At 42.6% G+C, this 18,234-nt stretch overlaps 1 protein-coding gene across 3 annotated transcripts in view; it reads right to left on the reverse strand.

Annotated features, from left to right (window-relative positions):
• LOC137278125 (leucine-rich repeat-containing protein 61-like) overlaps positions 1 to 18,234 on the reverse strand; it is a 60,022-nt gene that overhangs the window by 16,817 nt on the left and 24,971 nt on the right. For all 3 annotated transcript variants that reach the window (XM_067810267.1, XM_067810269.1, XM_067810268.1), the window contains 3 exons: positions 11,322 to 11,382; positions 9,703 to 9,854; positions 168 to 239 (listed from right to left, as the gene is read on the reverse strand). In XM_067810267.1, coding sequence (XP_067666368.1) covers positions 168 to 239; positions 9,703 to 9,854; positions 11,322 to 11,382 — 285 coding nt within the window. The remainder of the gene's footprint in view (positions 1 to 167; positions 240 to 9,702; positions 9,855 to 11,321; positions 11,383 to 18,234) is intronic.

An 18,234-nucleotide genomic window follows, 5' to 3' on the forward strand; every position in this document is an offset into this window, starting at 1 on the left:
AGAATAACACATCACCCTGGGGGGAACAGGCACATCACCACATTCTCAGTGGCACAACACCAGAAATATGAAACTGTTGTTGACAAGGGACAACTCATGAGAAGTACCATATTGTGTACGTATTTTATAACATTTCAACATTAAGTGGAACAGGGATGCAAACTAACCTTGCTGAAGTTGAGTGTCTATTTGCCGACAGAGCTGGTACAATTCACTGCCTTTCCCTTGGACACGTTCACCTAGAAAACATGGATATAAATAAGATCCAAAAGCTGACATGAAGGAAAAGATGGTAACAATCACCATTCTGTACAGGATTTTTAATCTTTCTGAAAGACTTTCCGAGATTACCAGTGGTAACCAGCTTAACCAATTTAAAAGAATGTCATGGAGACTTTCTAAAAAGTTCATGAGTAATCCTGTCAAGAATGATGAGACAACAATGGAATTACTACAAATTATCGTGTTGTAAAATTAGACCATCTTTATCTAAGATGTCTAACGGAATCATTAAGAAGGCACACCAGATTTCCCACTCCTGCTGAGGATTTTCTTCAAGTATCTAATGCATATCAGTGAAAATTTGTAATGTTTTTCAAGCCTCCAGTTTCAGCTTTAACCCTCTGATGCTAGTTCCTTCCATTTCATTCTCTTCTCAGTAGTCACCATTCAGGGATTGCTGATCCATCACAGTCTCTTGTCTGATTGTGATGATTCTTTTCCTCCTGCAGAATCATCCCTTCCTCAGTTGCCACTGTAAGATGCTACAATCATGCGCATACCATCAGCAATCTCTGTCCCGTCAATTAACTAATGTTTTCCCTTGTTATCTCATAGCTGTTCTTGTTTTCACATGTACATATTCTACTCAAAAAAAAACCCCACATAGGTAGCATTTTTCCATGTAACTTTTCGAATTTGAATCATTGGTGACTATGTAATCAGTATATCTATGGTGAACACTGTCTGCAAAACATTTCCGAGTTTCAATCCACTGTCATTGAGGACAACTCGCCCAAACGCACCAAAATTTGTTTTCCTCAATAAATGCAATAAATAGTGAACGGGAAGAAATTAATGCGTTTCCTTTAGCACTCACATTCCATTTCCAATGCTCTTGCAACAGTTGACTACCTTAAATTTGGCGTTAAAGTCACGCCTAGACTTACTGAGGCTCAACGCAAGAATGCGATTGGTCATTTGGAGGCTGGGGAGTCTCAGTCTGTGATTGCATGGCAACTGAATGTGTCACAGAGTATCATAGCAAGATGCTGGCATTGCTACCAGCAGCAAGGGTCAACTTGTGATCGCTCCAGGTCAGGTTGACCCCATGTGACCATACCCGCTCAGGACAGGTTTAATCGGCTTTGACATTTGTGGTACAGGTTCACCACAGCATCCTCCACAACAATTTTTCATCAGACAGTGAGGAACCACTTTCCATACATGTCAACATCAGCAACAACACAGACAGTGGTGTCACCAACATCTCCCATGGCCATTGCAAATGTGGAGAACTGTTTTCTTCAGTGATGAGTCACGTTACATGCTGTGATGTCCCGATGGAAGAGCATGTGTATATCGATGTCGTAACGAACGCTATGCTGCAAATTGTGTACAGGAAGTGGACAGATTTGGTGGTGGAAGCGTCATGGTTTGGGCTGACATCTCAAACAGTGGCAGGACAGATCTCATTCAGGTCCAGGGCAATTTGACAGCTCGACGTTACTGTGATGAAATAATCAGGCCTCATGTCCTTTCATGAACCGGCAAAATGTCATTTTTCAGCATGACAAAGCTCAGCTGCATACAGCAAGAATAAGCAGGGATTTTCTTGACCAGAACAACGTTCAGGTTGTTGATTGGCCTTCACAATCACAGGATCTTAACTCTATTGAACATTTGTGGGACCAATTAGATTGTCGTGTGTGACCCTCAGCCACAGATGTTACTGGCTCTGTCTGTCGCCTTGAGGGCGGAGTACCAACTCATTCCCTGGCACTTCATTTGGAACCTGGTCAAGTCTATGGGATGCTGATGATGCCAAGTAACCATTGATGCTAATGGTGGCCCCACAAGATACAGACTGCTCTGCGAGCTTGACCTTGGAACACTTGTCATTTGTGAACTGCAGTTTCTTGCAGCACTGGACCCTTAACGTTCGTTCAGGTTTTCCTTATGACTGCCCTGCATTACTGAACCATAAGTGTATAAGCTGATAACAATTTTCAGCTATGGGTTTCTTTTTTTGAGTAATTTATACAGCTGTCTGTATCCTTATTGTTTCATTCACCAGGTGAAGGAGTAAGAATATACTTCAAAACATGTCCATCACAATAAAGAAGCTGCAGTCCCAAACATTCTGGCCTTTAATCTCTGCTCTATCACCTATTCCACCATCATTGGCTATCCATCCACTTTCATCAATCCCTGCACATATGGTGATTTTTCATTTTTCTTTGAAAACCTGACCAATCCCTGGTCTCATCGACAATCCCATAATGCTCCTCGTGTTTTGCCTATCCTCCCCCTTACCATCCAGAGTGTTTACTAAAATGTCAAGGCTGACTTTGTCATCTGCTCAGTGGTCACTCCAGTTTGCTTTGTATAAGGACCTGCCTCAAGTTGGTCGGCCTCATTTCCTCTGCCACATCAAAATATTAGAGGTGTGCTGTTGCTATCATCTCTACTTCCAAGACCACTGAGAGCGTTGATCCATCATGAACTCTCCTCTGGATTGTCAATCAAATCCTTCTCCGAAGAGTCCCTCTCTTGTTCACTTGACTACATCCTTTGTTATGAAAGATAAGGATACTGACAGCATTGTTTTGCTTCCTAAACCCATTGTCTTACAGCTTTCAGCATCAATAGATTGTGCCTTAGGAGATCACAAAAGGGATGGCTTACTCACTCTGAAGTTCTCTTTGGAAAATTTGTTTACATCATGAATGTCACATGATTTAATTAGGCAAGTCAAGTACAACAAAACAGAGAAGATCCTCAAACACTCACAAAGCTCCAGTAATCTACACTCACAAAGAATCACATCCGTGAAAAATGATTGCAAATCAACCTGTTCAAGTGTTCCTCTTCTGATTAAATGACAGACATGAAATGGAGTTTTTTCCATGACAACCTTCCTCACATTCTTTGAGTGTATGTAAAGGCAGATTTGAAGAATTTGCTAGTCAGGACTGAGAGCTGAAAGGTTCTAGGATTCTGAAGGCAATTAAAATAGGGGCAGAGCAGGATTGCCTTCACTCTTGGCCCTGAATTTTAGTATGAAATCACATAACTTGGGCCCATCCACTCCCTGGGAGTATGTGTTAAGTGACACTAAGTTTTTGTATGAAGCAACCCATTAACCATGAGCCCATGACCAATACTGCGGGATTGTAAAGTCTTGGCTGACTTCAACTTGATGTATATGTTGCACTGGCTACATGAGAGAGAGACTGGCTTCAAGGGAGTTAATGTTAGGTCACATCAAAAGATGGTAGCAAGTCTTCCTTGGACCACCAGAAGCTCAGATCTAAATACCACACTAATTTTCTTGGACCACCAGAAGCTCAGATCTAAATACCACACTAATCTTCTTGGATTACCAGAAGCTCAGATCTACATAACACACAAATCTTCCTTGGATCACTAGAAGCTCAGATCTAAATGCCACACAAATCGTCCTTGGACCAACAGGTGTCAAGACCTAAATACAGTCAGGCCGCGTTAGTCCGGACCCCGACAATCCGATTCCCGCGATATCCGAACAGTAGCTGGCTGTAACCAATCTTGTTTACTATATAAACTCATTACTTGTTGATTCATTAATCCGATGCTTCAGTCTCCATATCCGGACGTTAATTAGTGGTAACAGATTGGCTAGTTACACATGGTTTTGCTTCATTAATCTGGTGGTACATCAAAGAGGTTCGGATAATAGCCTTACCTCGTGAGTGCCTGTGATTAGCGCTGGTCTTCATCGGCTGACTTCAATTGTAATTGTTAACTGAGGTGACACTTCTGAGTTGAGCATGTCATTAGTTCGTGATTTTAATCAGTTAATAGGTTTCACTTTTGTTTAGTTAGAGTAATACCTGTCATGTTTCCTTGCTGTATAAAATACCGATCGAGTCAAAATGAGATCAGCTGCACTTGACACCTGTCAGTCACAATGGCAAGTCCCGCCCCTAAGTGTAAAATGATCGGAAATTACTGCCGCACAAAAAAGAGAAATTTGTAGATACAAAGAGAAAAATCCTAAACCCAAATGAGAGCCTATATGGACTCTATGATAAATTATTTCGAGTGTGTTGGAGATGACAAAAACTTGGAGACAATGGTCAGCATGTGTGCGTCTCTCAAACCACTCTCCAAACAGACTGTTATTGGTGATTTCTTTCAACGCAAGTGAGTGATTGGTATGTGTAATACTATAAATAATCAATTCAGACATTGCATTGATTGATTGTTATGTTAATATTCAAGTTGTTATGTCTACAAACTGTAATAAAGTCATTTGATACATGCATACGTTCGTATGTTCTTGTCTCAGTAAGTCAAAGGGAAGTAACTCGCCTGAAGTGGTGTTTGCTTCAGTAGTCTGTAGGTTTCACTATCCGAACGTTTTTGATGAAAAACAGAAGTGTTCGGATAAACGCGGCCTGACTATACCACACAAATCGTCCTTGGACCAACAGGTGTCAAGATCTCAATACCACACAGATCTTCTTGGATCACCAGAAGCTCAGATCTACATACCACACTAATCTTCCTTGGATCACCAGAAACTCAGATCTAAATACAACACAAATCGTCCTTGGACCAGCAGGTGTCAAGATCTAAATACCACACTGATCTTCCTTGGACCAATAGGAGTCCAGATCTAAATACTAAACTAATCTTCTTGGATCACCAGAAGCTCAGATTTATATACCACACAAATCTTCCTTGGACCACCAGAAGCTCAGATCAAATACCACACACATCGTCCTTGGACCAACAGGAGTCCAGATCTAAATACCACACTAATCTTCCTTGGACCACCAGAGTCCAGACCTAGATACCACACTATTAATCCTTGGACCACCAGGCATCAAGATCTAAAAACCACACAAACACTCCTTGAACCACCAGTTGTCCAGATGTAAATACCACACTAATCTTCCTTGAACCTCCAGGAGTCAAGCTCTAAACATCAGGCGTGATGACAAAAAAATGAAGATGATGGGGTGTTAACCCATAAAGAAATTCTGAAATAAAAATGATTACAAATAAGAATGAAAAATAATTAAAAACCTGAAGTTAAAAAGCAATGTGTACAATGACTGAAATAACCAGTCAATGTGTAGATAGCCTGATTCACTCAGGCATTGTGTACATTGCCTGATTAATTAGCCCAGTTACTGTACAGACTGACTGACTGTTGAACAGGGATTATTGAGAAGACAAGATTAGCACTGGTTTCGTTCTGTGATCTCATTCTTTTAATAAAGTAATGTTTATTGTTTAGATTAAGCAAAGGCTAAACCTAGAAACAATTCTTCCGTAGAGCACAGGCTTCTTTTGGAATACTATAAAATCCATTTGGCGGTAGAAACATCCCAGACCATATCAGCAATAGATACGGAACGGAAGCTTCAACATCAGCACAGACATCGTCCTCATCCAGAAAGCATCAACATCAGTCACATCAGAGAGGTGACAGACTTCTTGCACTTGAATCAGGCATTCCGTAGCCCTAAACAATGTAGCTAATTTACTACAGGCCTTGTTATCCACTTTAACAACCAAGGGGCCGATGAAAATCCAAATGGTAGGACGTTCCATTGAAAATGACGATTCTTGAATAGGAATCTTAGGTATTTCCTTGACTGTGGATGTATAGGAACATGCAGGTACGTGTCTTGCAGGTCTACACTGGCTATGTAATTGTGTAGACAAACGAGGTGCCAGAGTTGTAGAAGATGAATCAGTTTGAAATGTTCCGGTTTGAGTAGATAATCTTGACTGAATCTCTTCATGTTGTAAATGTGTCTGAACTTTTTGTTAGAGTTCTTCTTTCGAATGAGGAAAATTGGAGATTAAAACCCTTGGTTCGACTTTATTTCTTCGACTGTGTTCTTGTCTAGTGGAGACATAATAGCTTCTTCCCATTTCTGGGCCTGATCCGCTGCACAGTTGAACATCTGAGGTGTGCTGGTAAGTGACGAAGAAGCCTTTAGTTCTACCTTGCATCCTGTGTGAAGTGTCTGGGATACAAAGTTGTCCTGTAGCATTCCCCAATTTTCCCAGTACCTCTGCAGTCTTCCATCAACGGCAGACAGTTGTATGGGAATGACTTGGGATGGAAGGCTCCAGTCGTTTCGAACCTGATCTTCAGCAATGTGATTGTCTGCCACTCCTAAGGGTGCTGCCTCTACCGGAGGCAGTTCTGTCGTTCCCTCTCTAATGATGAAAAGAGCCATAACCTCCTCAGTTACTGGAATATGTCTTGTCCCCAGACTTCTGGATTCCTGAGAACTTCAATTTGTTGGAAGAAAAATGTGAAGTCTGACGAATAAGAGTAGCCAAAGAATCAATAGATTTAATCATCACCACCTCCTTGGATTCCTGGTGACTGATCTACCAACTTCTGCAATTCCTCACTGAAGATAGAAGGTGCAGACCAAGGAATTCTAAGTAGAGATATGGTGAATCTATCCCTCCAATTGTCCCTGTCTTCTCAACAAAGTCAATACTGCTGATGTAGATGCAAGGTGCTCCGATATCAATTGTTGATCTCTTTTCGGTGTCAGAAGGGCAGACAAAATCATACTGTCCTTTTCTGAACTTGAATTCTTGAATCTAGATATCAATGCTTCATTAATAGCTCTAGATCTAGCCAGACCATAAAAAGTACAACAAGCAGTGGTGTAAAGATAGTTTCTTGTCATCCACTTTGTAAGAATTACCACATGCATTGTTAATAAATTTATAGATTTCTGGAGCCTTCATGAAGAGTTCCATGTGATGTAAAGGAAATCTTTTAGCACTGAACAACGGTATATGTTGACTTTGATATCTCGTGGCTTTACTGAAAACTGAGCTGAAAGCTGAGTCTGTCCCGAACCTTAGATACAGGATCTATGGGAGGAACTGGAAGTGTATCAAATCCTCATTGATAATCAATTAATCTTCAATAGATTCCTTCAGCGGAGAATCTAAAACCAAGCCATCAGCTATCCACAAAGTTACTTCTGCATCAGAAAAAAATAATCACTGTTTCTTCATCCGAAAATCTATCTAAAGAGTCATGACGAGTGTCCCTGCATGACTCCCTGCGCAGAGGTGTATAATCGTAATTAACATCACTTCATGCAACCTCTATATGGGATTCCTTGCATGAATCCTCTGAACCTGAAACCTCAGCACATACTTCCTTACATTCATCCTCGATGCACTATCTTTCCTGTGCGAATCTTCAAATTGATAATCCTTGTGTGCATTCGATGGAGGCTTCCTATATCTGTGTGAAGATTGATTTCACTGAGAAATCCTCCTTCCGGACAGGGTACCTGCATGCAAGTGTGCATGTTTCCAAATTAGAGGGTGAAAAAATACATAATGTTGTTGTTATGCGCAGAGAATCCTTTCAACTGTAATGTTGAAAGTTGTACAAATCTCCTAGGAGAATCACTGTTGAGCCAACATTCATGAATGTAACCAGAATCTGTGAGGCTGAGGTTATCAATGGGCATGATCTATGAGAATGTAAACGTTCATGTCCTCTTCAACATTCAACTGGGTTTTAGAATGAGATGTGTCTTCAAGCACAGTAGCAGTCACTGCAGGTAAAGTGTTTCATGAAGAGACCGGGATCAAAACTGGTGAACAGTTATACAGTGATCTTCCCAAATGGCAGTCTCCACTTGATGGACAGTGTCTTCATCAATGGCTGAATCAGGTAGACCAGGAAAGGGAGCAGTTTCCACAGATGTCCAACCGTGTTTAACTATGTCATACCATGGGGCATCCTCTACATAGGTTATTTTCATTTTGGTGTGCAACGTTACAAATACAAAATCTTGATCACTGCTCGGTACTCAAATGGCTCCACTCAGAGTTCCAGATAAGGTGTGTATTTGCATATTTTACGCAATAAAAATCACATTTATTCAATTAATGACAAATTTGGGAGTACAGAAAATGTGTCAGAATCACTTAAAACCCAATAGGTGTATAATATCTTGCGTACATTACTGAGTTAACTGAATAGGCTTGTGGATGATTCGTAGTGGTGCAAAAACTCTACAACAGCATTAGCTAATGGTATTTGATGCCTATATATACATCATACTATTATATCCCTAGCTACTGTCCGGTGTTTACTTTAATAGTCACATGACTTCCATGTTGAGTATTTAGAAATGGCTCCCAAATGTTTGGCAATAAGGCAATTACTAAATTTTTTAGTCTGTTGAGATGCATTTATATTTTTATATTTAGAAGAATTAAGTACCCAATAAGGATAAGAAAGTCTGGGAGTAAATACCTAATTGCTTGAAAAATTATGTGGAGCTCTGTGCACTGTCACACCTTACTTCAATATAACACTTGTCAAAGCAACAGCTTTCATAGATCATTGCTGAACATTACCACATGACCCACAGACATATGGCGTCATTACTCAGCAACACATGAAAACCAGAAGTGGGTCAGGGGAAATCTTTAATGAATGCCCCTCTTACATAGGTAATGATTATTTTCAGAATTCCGACTTTCTAGAATAAAAAAAATAAAAAACACAACAAATCTGCAAATAGAAAAAAGCACCACTTTGAGGTCTTCCTGACAGATATTAAGAAGTTTTGAGTTGTGCTCCGGAAACGAAGCCCATCCCTGCATTTTGAGACTAAGTTGGAAAATAATAAATCACAAACACCTGTAAATACCAAAAGGTGCCACTTTAGGTTCTGACTGACATATCTACCAAGTTTTGCAGAAAAATATTGAACGGTTTTTGAGTTATGCTCTGGAAATGAAGCCCACCCCTTCATTAGACTAAGACGAAAAAGTTCCATGGTAAAAACAAAACAAACAAAAAAAATATAAAAATGACAAAAATCTGTAAAGAGCAAAAGCTACAACCACAGGTTCAGATTACTAAAGCTATCAATTTTGGTCCAAATATTGAACATTATTTTAGTTATGCTCCAGATGGACGGACAGTAGAGACAGTATGTTACGGACGGACAGTAGAGACTTTGACTATATAATCCCCATTACATGCCGGGGGGATAGAAATATAAGCGGTCTCAAAAGGAATGAAATTTTATTGATGGCAACTTTTGAAGAATACAACATTTCTGAGTATATACCTACTCCTTCATCATGACCTGTATCATTGCCTTTTGATTGAGTAAGTATATACTTACTCCTTCATCATGACCTGTATCATTTCCTTTTGATTGAGTAAGTATATACTTACTCCTTCATCATGACCTGTATCACTGCCTTTTGATTGAGTAAGTATATACTTACTCCTTCATCATGACCTGTATCATTGCCTTTTGATTGAGTAAGTACATACTCCAAAGTATTGTCATTCCACTGCAATTCAGTAGCCATACACTTTTGGAAACTTCTCTACACAATCAAAAACTGTAAACAGTTGGTTTCAGGTACACAGCTTTGAAGCTTCAAGTACAAGGAGTCCATGTGTACCATCCAGTGTCTTGAGTCTAGGGAACATCCTCTGCACCTCCTCCACATAGTTCATATGCTGACACACTGGGTTTGTGAGCTTGCTGATTCTGTCTTGAAGACGTAAATCTTCCAGATAGTCAAGCCCAGTCAGACACACCAGAGACTCAAACCTTGCAAATAGACAAAATGGTTCTGACTGATATATCTACTAAGTTTTGCAGAAAAATATTGCGAAGCCCAAGCGAACATTAGACTAAGGCCAAAACATTCCACAGGAAAACAGAAAAAAATATAAAAGCCAAAATTCTGTAAATAGCAAAAGCCACAACCATAGGTTCAGATTATTATATCTATCAATTTTGGTCTAAAAATATTGAACAGTTTTGAGTTATGCTCTGGAAACAAAATGATCACATGCTGGGGGGATAAAAAAGCACAGAAAATCACACAAATGACCCCACAACAGAGATCTGTCACTGATTACTAACCACTGCCACCTACATGAACAATGCAGTTAGAAGCTGTGTGGAATATCACACACGTGTTTCCTGTTTTCACAACCAAAGTATTTCATCTGAATCAAAACTGCTGTCTTGGAGGACTTAAGGTTCAGGGGATATAATCAATAAGGGCATACAAATCGATCAGAGCATACATAAAACTACAAGGCATACCAGCATATAAAGGTTCAGGCCATCTAAACGTTCAGGGCATACATATAACTACAAGGCATACCAGCATACAAAGGTTGAGGGCATACATATACAGTAGAAGCTGTCAAAACCGGCATCTGTCCAATCCACAAAGTTATCATCACCGGCATAAAATCTCAGCCCCCATCAATGGCTTGTACCATCAGTTCTACAATCCTGGGCCGAATTGCACAAAGCGATCTTAGAGCTACAATGACTGTAACTCCCATTCTCCAACATAGGCTTAAGACAGTCGTGGCGCTAAGATTGCTTTGTGCAAGTGGGCCCGGCACTTTGTCTAAACTGGATTATTTCTTCAGTCCCAGTGAGTGCCAGTTTAGACAGCTTCCACTGTAACTACAAGGCATACCAGCATATAAAGGTTCAGGGCATACATATAACTACAAGGCATACCAGCATATAAAGGTTCAGGGCATATAAAGATTTAGGGCACACATATAACTACAAGGCATACAAGCATATAAAGGTTCAGGGCATATAAAGATTTAGGGCACACATATAACTACAAGGCATACAAGCATATAAAGGTTCAGGGCATATAAAGATTTAGGGCACACATATAACTACAAGGCATACAAGCATATAAAGGTTCAGGGCATATAAAGATTTAGGGCACACATATAACTACAAGGCATACAAGCATATAAAGGTTCAGGGGATACATAAAGGTCATGAACAGTAGTCAGAGCAAAACCAAACATGGAATACAACAAAATCCAAAACATGACAATGACATTACATGCCTTCCAGTGTACACGGAATCGTATGTATAGTATGCACTGAAAATGGATACAGACAAACCTCAGGCAGGTGCTAATCATGCAGTGAACTGTTTTGGGAATGAAAACACCTAACACCATGACTACAAGAAAATACTTCAGACCTGATGTAACTACTGGCACATAGTCACAAGCTGCAACTAACCTGGCTATGTGATTCCCTGACAAGTTGAGAGTCTGAAGCTTCTCCAAGGACTGCAAGCCTTCTGTGGAAGGAAAGCAGTGGGGCATAAAATGAACGCTTCATTTAGATTAAAGAATCAACCTTCACACTATAAAACATAGTTACCAAAGTGAATTTCCAGTTATGTACATGTACAAGTATATACTCTGAAAGTAGACTATCATACACTACAGATGTTCATATCAACTATTTGAACAATGATGTGTGGTGGCCATCTTTCTGTGCAAGAATTTCAATTAAGACATGTTTGGGAAGAGAAATTGTATTGCAGTGTATTTGAGGGGGTGAACTGACAGTGAGAGGCACTAACTGTTCATGGGGAACATATTTTCTACTTGCTCAGGCCTCAGAAAAAAATGAATAGATTCCACAGGCTGCAGTCACATGCTGTCAGCTAGCAAGGATACCTTATGCAAGTATTTAGAGCTCCCTCACGATTCTCATACTGACATTTGAACCATGTTGATAAACTTTCAGTAATGATGCTTTTGGGTACAAATGCTTTATACTGACAGAAAACTTTTTCACTGGAGAATTGCTGTCAGGACAGATTACCTTTAACTACATATTCAAGGGATGATGCATGATAAACGCCCCTTTGGATATCCACAGTCAGCAGGTTAGCATTTTTGACGATCTGACAAATGTGTAATACTTAAAGGCTTACAAGCAAACTTTAAAAAATTCCATGGGCTTTCGATTAGTCTCCCATTGGCTACCCCTCAGTAGTGTAGATTTTATCTGACTATGAGTTACATGATTGTGATGGCTATAGGTGCCTGGCAATGTTAAAGGCTAAGCTTGGAATTCACTTCTAAAGTACTGTCAGAAAAAGAAAAAAGTAATTTTCTTAATAAAATTTATACAAACCTGTAGAGGTTATGAATTCTTTGAAGAATGTCCTCCTTGGGGTACATACATAGCATTAAAATGTCAATTTTAAAATGCCTACGACAGTTGCAACAATATTTCAATAAATATTTTACAAAACAAAAAACTTGTTTTTGTCTTGTGGGCCCCCAACAGCCAAGAGCAGGTAAGTCTCGCTGTCTACCTCGTACCTCACTTTTCATACTGAACTAGTCAGACGGAATGTGGCGAGGTGGGTGGCAGTACCCCAAGGAGGACATTCTTCAAAGAATTCATAACCTCTACAGGTTTGCTTAAATTCTTTTTCAGAAGAAGTTCTCCTTGGGGTCCATATATAGCATAAGACCGACTCCCAATGAACAAGAGTTGGGTAGAGGCATTCTGTCTGCTAATGTGTACCCCTAACACACTCTCATACACTGCTGAAGCTGCAAGAGATAGAGAAACCACTTACCCAATCACCGAGACCGCTGATGTCAATCAGGCGGGGGCGTGGCAAATGAGGGTAATAAGAGCCAATCAGACAAGGAGCTCAAAGCGACGGACGTATGCCCACGCCCCATTCTCTACACTGAAAATTCCCCAAACCAGCAAAACAGTGCCGGGAATAACAGTGCATAAAAAGAAATAATAGCTTATGTCGACGCTATAATGAAAAAGATTTTACCACCACCAGTAAATACCCATCACGGACATCTAAGATGTGAGCACAGACAGGGGAGGCTGCATGAGCATAGGTAGCTCGATAGGTGCTGTAAAATGAAAAGCGACTGCAATCTTAGGACAGTAAGAATCCGCCTGTCTAAAACTGACTCTGTCTTTGTGAAAGACAGTCAGAGCAGAATCCGCTGGCATTGCGTGAATGTCGCCTACCCACCTGACAGATGTTACTGCCACAAGAAAGGCAGCCTTCCAAGTTCACAGCTGGAGAGAAAGAGACGACACCTTGTGAAAAAGAGGACCGGACAGCAAGTCAAGAACGACTGACAAGTACCATGGGGGACTAATCCGCTGGACTGTCGGACACCTGCTAGAAAGCGCTGCACAAGGGCGTACCGCCCCAAGAGAGCACCGTCGACAGGAATATGGAATGCTGAAATAGCCACAGAATAGCATCGGATAGTAGACGCGGCTAAACTGGTCTCAAACCAAGACTGTAAAAATTCCAGTACTTCAACTAAAGTTGAAGAAAAGGGATCAAGAATCCCCGTCGACACACCAGCGCCCATAACAGGCCCATCTATCCTCATACTGAACATTTATCGAATGCCTCAGCAAAGCCAGAATTGTGTTTGCAACTGGTGCAGGAAGTCCGCTCTCTTGGAGGCGATTCCTGACAGTGGCAAACCACCCACTGAATCCTGGGATTCGGATGCGGTGCTCCGTTCTGGGATAGTAAGTCCGGTCGAAAGGGTAATAGGAGAGGAGGTAGAGCCAGAAACCTGAGAATTACCGGAAACCAGCATTGAGACGACCAAAGCTGTGCAAGGAGTACTAACAGTTGAGCTGGTTGGGTGGCGAGCTGCGAGAGGACTTTGGCAATCAGAGGTAGTGGCGGGAACACCCACAATACCCCGCCCACCCAATCGAGTTGGAAAGCATCCTGGGCGATGGCTCTCGGATCCAGCATCCAAGAGCAAAACACCAGAATCTGGTTCGTTTCCCCAGAGGCAAACAGATCCACCTGGAACACCCGAACAACTGGGAGATAGTCTTGAATCTCCCGATGCACCATCCACTCGTGCGGGGCCAGGACATGTCTGCTCGAACATTGTCCATCCCCGCAAGATAAACGGGACACACCTGCACATTAACTGGTCACACCACAGGAGAATCTGCTAAACCTCTCATAGGAGGGACGGAGACACCGTACCGCCCTGTTTCAGGATATAGGTCATCGCCGTCTGGCTGTCCATCTCTAGACACCACACAGTCACAAACCATCTCCTGAAAGTGTTGGAACACTAGCTGCACTGCTCTCAATTCTAGCACATTGATATGCAGGCGTGTTTCGTTTTGTGACCACTGGCCTGAAACTGATTGACCGCCCAGTATGTATGTATGTATTCCGAAGGGAAGCACCCAAAACTGATAGCATACCCCGTCGAAGGAAAACCGAAGGTACTTCCTGAACTCAGGATGCATGGGAACATGCAGATATGCATCCTTGAGGTCGATGGACGTGAGCCAGTCGCCTCTTTCTACAGATGAAATCACTGACCGTTGTGTCTCCATCTTGAATGAAGGTACCTGCAACATGCTGTTCAGGCCATTTAAATTTAGAATAGGCCTGAACCCTCCATCCTTTTTGGTGACTAGGAAATAAGTGGAATATAATCCCCCTTGTTCCTGTCCCCTTGGAACCACCTCGATGGCTGCCATGACCAGTAGTGATTGGACCTCGGCGCAGAGCACCTTGGCTTTCTCCGGAGCAGTCGGCACTGGAGTGCAACGGATCCTGGAAAAGGGAGGTGGGGCAAGAGAGAAAGGCGGCCACCCACAGGGATGTGCGGCAGTCGGCAGTGAATCCCCGACTTCGGCAGTACTCCGACTGCTTGCTTTGGGGTCAACAAGGGCTCCGGAGGGGGAAGCCAGGCCCAACTTCCCTTTCCACGGTAAAGGCTGCTGGGGCACCGCAGCCTTGCCCTTGCCCTACGTTTATCTTTGCCTTTACAGGCCTGCAATGGTTGTGCCCATTTAGCAGTCTCCTTGGCCGGAGTCAAAGGATACGCGGAGACAAGGACTGAGGACCGAGCACGAGGCGAATGAGGCTGCTCCAACAAAGGCTTGGAATCCTTGAACGTGGAGACAGCCTCTATGGCCTCTCGGACTACCGTTGCCGCCCCCGGGAAGACGGTAGACCCCGACCGGTAGGGCAACGCCAGTAGTGCTTGTTGGGTGGCCGCTCAATACCGTGCCACCGATAACCAAAGCAGACGGGGAGCCATTACCGCAGATATCCTCTGGCACGCCGAGGACCTGATAGTGTTCCGTGCCAAATGTGACTGCACCTGTTGAGGTGCTGCGCAAGGATAGAAGGGCCCACTCCTCCTCATCCCCGCCACCATCCATGAGCTGACGCTGCAATACCGAAGTATACGCCGTGTGGATAGTGACTTTTAAACATTGTGCAGCATTGCAGTATTGCTCCTCAAACCAGCAGCAAGCCGATTTGAGAGCCTTGACGTTAGAAGTAAGGGGTGGCAACCAACGCCCCTGTTTTGCCGAGGCCATGGAATTACCTGAGGAACCCCCCAGGGTGACTGATGCATAAATGCAGTCGTCGACCACTGGAGGGTTGTACAAGCTGAGGTTCCCCATCAGGTATCTCCGATCCACTTCTGATAGAGCAAAACAAGACCGAGAACCTGACAGAATGGGGTTTACTACTTCGGCGAGAATAGATGGAAGGGTACAAAGCAGGGTGTCCACCACATTCGCCGGAGCAAACGCCTCGCCCAGGAGCCGAAACTCTGCGGGGTCAGGCACTGCTAAGGCAATGACAGCCTGAGGCAGGATGGTAGCCTCAGCAAAGCGCAAGAAGGAAGTCTCGCCTGGCCCACTCCGACCCTCCCCTTCCTCCATAGTCTCGACACGATCCCCCAGCAGCGGCCTCTTTGAGGCAAGACACGGCTCCGGAGGATCGGTCGAGGAAACACCCGAGAGTGAGAGAGGCTCGAGCAGCTCAACACTATCGACCCGACACCTGAGACGGAGTCTGAGTGGCGGATCGCTGGCAACGCTCCCAGTGTAGACACACTGCAGGGGCAGAACCTGCCAGACCGATATGTATTGAAGTACTCTTCACTTGTTTGGAAGATTCCCCTCCCCCGAAACTAAAACCAAAGACGAACCCTTTTTCTTACTTGAATCATTTTCTGCTGTCTTGGAAGGTGGCTCTTGAGCCCATATATCACCCCCCTTCTGCCTGAATTAAGGACCGATAAATCATAAGGTCCGCGTGCCTAGATTTTAAAGCACGAGGCAAGAAAGCTTGGCATATGTCGCAACCTTGGTCATCGTGAGCTTCCTCTGCCAGGCATCTAAGACAGAACAAATGCCTATCTTGTGGGGGCAGCATGGCGTTACATGATGCGCATCCTTTGAACTGGAAAAAACAGAGCCGAGCTATGACTATTAGCAAGGTCCGTTGATCCATCAAATACACATGAATATTCAACAGAAACAATATAATGCACGGGAGGTATTTAACTGTTAAAAACTTACACCTATAATGTATAAATAGCAGATACATGTGCATAAGTGGAGAAGCCATAAAGGATACGATATTTAAGTAATTCAACAACAATTAATAAACACCACACTTTTTATATATAATGAGATAAAAGGTAAGCATGTTAAATCATAATCCCATAGTACTGTTTAACCACGCCTACAGTCTTACAAGGCTGGAAAAAATCAACCAGGAGGAATGTGCCGACCGCCATCTTACCGGCCACATGGCACCACGCAAAGTTACAACATTTCATGAAAGAAAAGGAGTGACTTATAAATTCCTGATAGAGCCTGTGCATTAAAAAGGAACCATACATACAGAGTTGGGTGCTTTCTCACTCATTTTCACACCACTTTTGTAAGCTTTGCTGTACTATGGAGAGCTGCTGAATGGACAACTGTCCTCAATGACGACAGTATGAAAAGTGAGGTACGAGGTAGACGGTGAGAGTTACCTGCTCTTACCTGTTTGGGGCCCAGGAGGGGGCCCTGTGTGGGTGATCTCACAAGACAAAAACAAGTTTTTTCTTTTGTAAAATATTTATTGAAATATTGTTACAACTGTCGTAGGCATTTTAAAATGGATGTTTTAATGCTATGTATGTACCATAAGGAGGACTTCTGAAAAAGAATGATATTTTATACTTATCCTGACTCATTATGCTTATCTACTCCTGCGCAAAGATAGTGGAACACTTGAAATCCCTTTCAAGTTCCCTTCTTGAAGTTGACGTACAATCACTCTTACCCACGAGTAGCCTCCTAATGTCCCATTGCCCTTGGCACCCTTATTGGTCACATAACCTGCCAAGCTTGTCATTCTCCCTGACTTTAGGCCCCATGCGTGACACTATGTGAGATCAAACGTGCCATAAGTGGGGCAGTTGGGAGGGCTTGACATCATATGTCAGGATAAACAAAAACAATCAATTTTATTAACGAAGTTACACATTTTTACCTTATCCTGACCGATGCCATAAGTGGGGCAGTTGGGAGGGCTTGACATCATATGTCAGGATAAACAAACACAATCAATTTTATTAACGAAGTTACATATTTTTACCTTATCCTGACCGATGTTTTTATGCTTACAGAATCTCATGGAATCAGTGCTGTTTCAGACAGTCTTTCAAGTATGTCCAGTATTTGCCTCCACAGGAACTATAAAGGCACTTTATCGGTTCTTTCAATATTCATCTGGTGAGTTCACACCATGTCAGACTTGGTGTAACTGCTGACATGTCCATATGGAAATATAGATTAACTAGTGTCCTGCTAGAGTCTAAAGCAACGTAACATCAAGATTGCCCCATCAAGACAAGTTGCGATCTTTCTCATGTACAAGTATCTCCATCACGAGTACAGGGTGATAATCATTCATGCTGGTCTGCTAGTTGTGTGTTGGTGGCCCAAACTGGGTGAGAGCCTGAAACGACCTCCGTAACTATGTCTCTGAAGTAGTGGTTGGCAAATACTGTATCTGATTTCCAAGAGCAGCCCTCCATTATTGTTGTATGTGTGCAATTTCCATGTAGAGCGAGTGCAGATGCTCGGGCTCGAATTTTGTGTGGATTTGAGGCTTCTGGAGGTTCAAGTCCTGCTGCCGTGATATTTCCGTAGATAATGTCTCAGTAGATAATGGGATGAATGGGCACTTGAATTTTCGTCTCCGTGGTTTTCATTCATTGGAGATATATTATGAGAGCTCTGACAGGGCACAAAGATAAATCCTGTGTATCTTCTGGCCGAAGGACTGTAGATAAAGTCG

The sequence above is a fragment of the Haliotis asinina genome, chromosome 3 (genome assembly GCF_037392515.1).
Source record: "Haliotis asinina isolate JCU_RB_2024 chromosome 3, JCU_Hal_asi_v2, whole genome shotgun sequence".
Lineage (NCBI taxonomy): Eukaryota > Metazoa > Mollusca > Gastropoda > Lepetellida > Haliotidae > Haliotis > Haliotis asinina.